This window comes from Eurypyga helias, unplaced genomic scaffold (genome assembly GCF_000690775.1).
Source record: "Eurypyga helias isolate BGI_N326 unplaced genomic scaffold, ASM69077v1 scaffold8567, whole genome shotgun sequence".
In the NCBI taxonomy this organism is placed as follows: Eukaryota; Metazoa; Chordata; class Aves; order Eurypygiformes; family Eurypygidae; genus Eurypyga; species Eurypyga helias.
In genome coordinates, this window is record NW_010261062.1 from 37,377 (window position 1) to 42,399 (window position 5,023).

General features: G+C 40.2%; 1 protein-coding gene across 1 annotated transcript in view; it reads right to left on the reverse strand.

Annotated features, from left to right (window-relative positions):
• TRANK1 (tetratricopeptide repeat and ankyrin repeat containing 1) overlaps nt 1–3,376 on the reverse strand; it is a gene marked incomplete at its 3' end in the record, with an annotated part of 39,291 nt that extends 35,915 nt beyond the window's left edge. Inside the window, exons 1-3 of the mRNA XM_010155224.1 lie at nt 3,243–3,376; nt 1,960–2,083; nt 428–578 (exon numbers count right to left, since the gene is read on the reverse strand). Coding sequence (XP_010153526.1) covers nt 428–578; nt 1,960–2,083; nt 3,243–3,376 — 409 coding nt within the window. The remainder of the gene's footprint in view (nt 1–427; nt 579–1,959; nt 2,084–3,242) is intronic.
• Nucleotides 3,377–5,023: the final 1,647 nt, after the last annotated feature.

The window sequence follows — 5,023 nt, forward strand, 5'->3', positions numbered from 1 at the left end:
GTTGACACTGCACTGTAAACTCCAGTTTAAGCGGAGTATCTTCTAATTATCTTCAAATCTACCTAGCTAGAAAAAAAACCAAAGTGATTTAGACAAAACCCACTAAAGCCTTAGGGGTCTAGAGCTCCAAATCTCCAATCTTGTCTTCCTGACTCTGAATTTCAACCTTTTCTAACTATTCCACAATAGACGCGTTCCTGTAAGACAACACACGCCCCTGCAGAGTGTTCTGGGACTGCTGGCGTCTGCTCTATGGACCGACTTCACCACATCCTTTTGATTAGGCCACTCAACATGTTCATAATTCTCAAACAGACCTGAGGCACTAAGGACCAAATGAATGATTTCACGAAGGACACCCTACCAAAGGACTTCTGTTGTCACCACTACTGAAAAGCTCTTAGAAAAATTAAGCTCTTGAGTTTACCGTTGACACTTATGAAGATTCCTGCTACAAAATCAGCAATTTGAGTTCGATCCGCAGAAGCGTTCAGGAGAACCAATCCTTTATGAAACATAGAAATCGCCTCACAAGTGTCTGATAACATGATCAGTGAGTGACCAGCTCTATAATAAGCCTGAGGAGAGAAAAGAACAAAAAATATCATTGTTGGGAAAATATTCAGAAGTCTTTTCTACAAAACGTTATCATTTTCTCTTAAAATTCTCTAATTATGCTATAAAACTGATATGTAGTACTATTTTTACAGCTTCCTACACACAGATCCAAAGAGAAAGTACAAGAAACATGCTTCGAAATTCACAATATACTACTGATCTCACCCCAGATAGTAAGAGTGATAAATCCTGGAATATGAAAGTTGGAAAATAACTACAGGATGAAAGAAATACTGCTGGCATCTGTATTTTGACCTCCTCTGGACAGAGTTTTTCTTTTTTTTTTTTTTGGTCACAAGGTCCAGAATATGTCTTTATGTCCCCATGTCACTGCATTTTGCAGTATTTACCACAACGTACCCATTCTTTGGCTAATTGCACCTGAACGTGTCTATATTCACCCCGAACTACTTTGTACCAGCTCAGAATCACAGAGGAGTCCATTTTTTTTAAACCAGATAACTGGCATGCTGCAATACAGCACAAGTTAAATTGACATTTGCGTGCAATTTTGTTGTATCTAAATTAAATACCTTCTACTGAAGGTTGTGGGAGCCTGTACTGATTAGCCCAGAAGACTACTGTACACAAAAGCCAATTCAAGTGTGTGCCTCCGTACCATGAATACTGTACAAACACTACTTATTCCTAACAGATGAGTATTTGAGTCAATGTGTACTCAATCTCAAGCCTGTGTGCAGTGTATTGTTCTGCCCACTGGAAACACAGTATGACCTCGATCACCACGTCCTGTTCCCAGGAACTGCAGGCTTATTAACATGGAAAGAATATCAGGGCACAGTGCCCAAGAAGGCCTTCAAAGGGAAGTTCCCATGCCAGACCTGACGGCTGTCAGTGACTGATGAACCCGTATCCCGAGCCAGGCTCCGTAACACCGACCGCAAACACACACAGAGCTGGTGAACCGCACCGTGGATGGGATCTGCATGGCGTGCCATGGCCTGACCAGAGACCTGGCCGGTGCCACGTCATCCCCAGCTCTCCAGGAACACAAGGGCACGTAAGATTTTATTACTTAACATCACCTGGTCTGGGATAATAATAAATCAGTTATCTTTCTTTAAATGATTACTGCCTCTCTCGTTGGCACCCAGAAAGAACCAGCATCGCTTGGTGCAAAAAGAGAGCTGCTTCATTTTATTAAATGCACAAATACAGAAGTAATTCTGATGCTCATGTACAGAGTCAGACACCAATCCTGGAATTTTATGCTATATTTGTTTATCACACCTCATAACAAAAGCCCCATAAAAAGCAGATATTGACACTTGCTTTAAAATGTAACGCATGCAAAACCTGCCAGCTTAAACATCTGAGTACCTTAACGTATTTCGGATCCCAGTGTAAGCTCTGGTAGGCTGAAAACATTGCTTCTCTCCATTTACGAAGATTGTACAAGGCAGTCGATTTGTTGCACTGTAACACCGCTATGTCCCTGGAACACCTGAAAAATACGTTTTCAGCGTAACTGTTCATTCACTTGAAAAAGGGCGCAACCTACTTCACAGTTAGAAACCACAAAAAAAGAAAAAAGTCTACGTATCACCCACCTAACAAAATGAAAGGTAAAAATGGAGTTGTAGAAAATAAAGATCATTTGAACACCAACTATAAAATCTCCTAACGACGTCCTAAATGATACCTCAGTGATACCCTTAGCGATACCCTGGTCCCTTCTGAAGCAGAATGCCAACCCACTGGAATAAACGCACTACGAGGATTTAGAAAGCGTTCAGATCATCTCAACACACCTAGATATGGCTCAGTAAAGCAAATGGCCAAGAATGGGAGGAAAGAGACACACAAATGGAAGCTGCTAGATGGAAAGAATGCTAAATACATCTTGGTCACCAAAAAACAATCTAAATGCATTTTACTGTATCACCACCTGATGAAGTCAACAAAATTACCCACATTTACACCAGCTAAGAAATAAAGAAATGTATTTTAGAGAACAGAATACAATGAAGTACACAAAGCATCTGGTTTACTACTTAGTCTAATAGTCAAATTAAATGAATGGCTGGTGTCAAATGAGGTTACCAACAACGTTAATGCACGGTTGTAATGAATATTCATTAGTTAACATAATACTCAACTATTTAATCATTAATAGCATCAGCAATTGATGTTGACTGATGAAAACAAGCACTTAATAGTTGGAAAGAAATACCCAAAGAACTCTTCTGCTGAAAAATTATTTTTTCACAAACCTGTGAATATTCAGTAAGACCAAATAACAATGTAAGTTGCATGAATAATTTCAAAGATAATCAGATGTCCCATGTAACAGGCCATAGACATGACCAATGCATGGCAGAATCACAGCAAGATTAATCCACAGCATGTCAGCTAAGAAACAGAAGTAATTTACCAGAAACCAACACAGTTTATGGATTACACTGATTTATAAATGATCCTTATATACAAATATTCAGATTACAGTCACCAACTAATCTCCCACATATATGTCAGAAACAGCAATTCCTCTTTCATTACCAAACTGGTACACTAAAGAGCGTGACAGAAGATACAAGAAAATCAGGCGTCAAGGCAAGAAATACAGCCTTATGGTTTACATCCTGTAATTGAAGAATACTTACGGGATCTGCTGCATTAAATAACCAAGCATATGTAGAGCTTGATCGTACTTTCTGATGGCCAAAGCGTAATTTCCATTTTTAAAATCCTGGTTCCCAGCTTGTCTCATAAGCTGTGCATGTTCCATGGCATCCATGCTAATAAGAGAAGAAGGGGGGGGAGGGGGAAATTAAACAGCAGCATTGATTTATGAGACACTTCTTTCCTTAAAATCCACTTAAATTTTCACCTTTGTTTTTGCATATCTGAAAAGGAGGAAAAGCGAGCACATTGTTTGCTGCAGTTGGAATAGTAAGACAGAGTTAATTTTCTACACAGTAGCTAGCATGGGGCTGTGTTTTGGATTTACTCTGAGAAGAGTACTGATAACACTGATGTTTTTAGTTGTTGCTAGGGAGTGTTTGCACCAAGTCAAGGACTCTTCCAGTTTCTGATACTCCGCCTGTGTTCCCAGCTTTTTTGCTACAAAAAACTGGGAGGGGACACAGCCCGAACACCTGACCCAAACTGACCAAAGGGACACTTTATGCCATAGAATGTCACGCTCAATATATAAGCTGGGGGTGGGCCGGGGGGGCCGTGCTGGTTGGTTGGTTTTCTCGTTCGTGCCCTCACTATTGGGGCTCGCTCTGACCCTGCTACGGTCACTCTCTCAGGCTCTTGGGCTCTGGCTCTCCTGACTGAGGACCTGGCTGCGCATCAGTCAGCAGGTGGTGAGCAATTGTATAATTTGTTCTATTTTCATTACGTAGTAGTAGTAGTGTTAATATTACTAGTATTGTTAGTACTATTAGTATCACTATTTTATGAATGTATATTCAATTATCACAGAGTTCTTATCTCAACCCAGGAGTTCCCTTGTCTCTTCTTCCGATTCTCCTCCTCCACTGGAGGAGGGAGCAGTGGGTTAGCAGCCGTGTGGTCCTTAGGTGCTGGCTGGGATTAAACCACAACACTCAGGTGATAGCCTCATCTTTGCTGTCGATGCCTCAACTTCCCAGCTACTTTTGAATCAACTTCAGCTAACCAGACCTACCACTGGTATGCATTTTTTTTCAATGTTTCTCCTCAAATCTTAGGCCATATTTTTAAAATGAAGATTACCCAATGTTTCTCGGCCATATTTTTAAAATGAAGATTACAAGTTATGTAAACATGTGCGCACACACTACATGTGGGAGGAAACACCCGAGAGAACAAACAGAGTTCATATGCTTAAGAAATACATGAAGCTATGCATCTTAATTAATGACACACAAAGCTCAATTACTTGCTTCTTATCTTCATGACGTTTTTGTCCAGCCTCTCTGGCTAGACATTCAATAATCCAACATATACAAAACTGCACTGAAACTTGATTACTGCATGAAAATACTGTAACACATGTATATTAATAGTGCACGAGGACCTTGAAGCAGATTTAAAACAGTTAATAAAATGATTATAGCAAGTGCCCAGAGAAACCAAAGGTTGAAACAGGCATCAGGTGCAACTGACTGGAAAAATACTGCATCATTAAAATTGTAAAATTGGGTTGAATACATAAAACTAATCACATGGCCAAGCAGCTAGATAAAGGAAACAAACACGAGGAAAACCAGCTATATGTATGTTAAGAAACAGCACATCAAAAACACAAGCGAGGAAAATCCAGTGCTAAAGCCTTGCATAGAATCGTTCTTCACAGATGGATTTTATGATTAAAAGCAGCAACAGCAGAAGAACCAGGTGCAACCACAAAGCTCAGATCCAAACTGCTCCATGCTGGCTGGGAAAAGGCCTG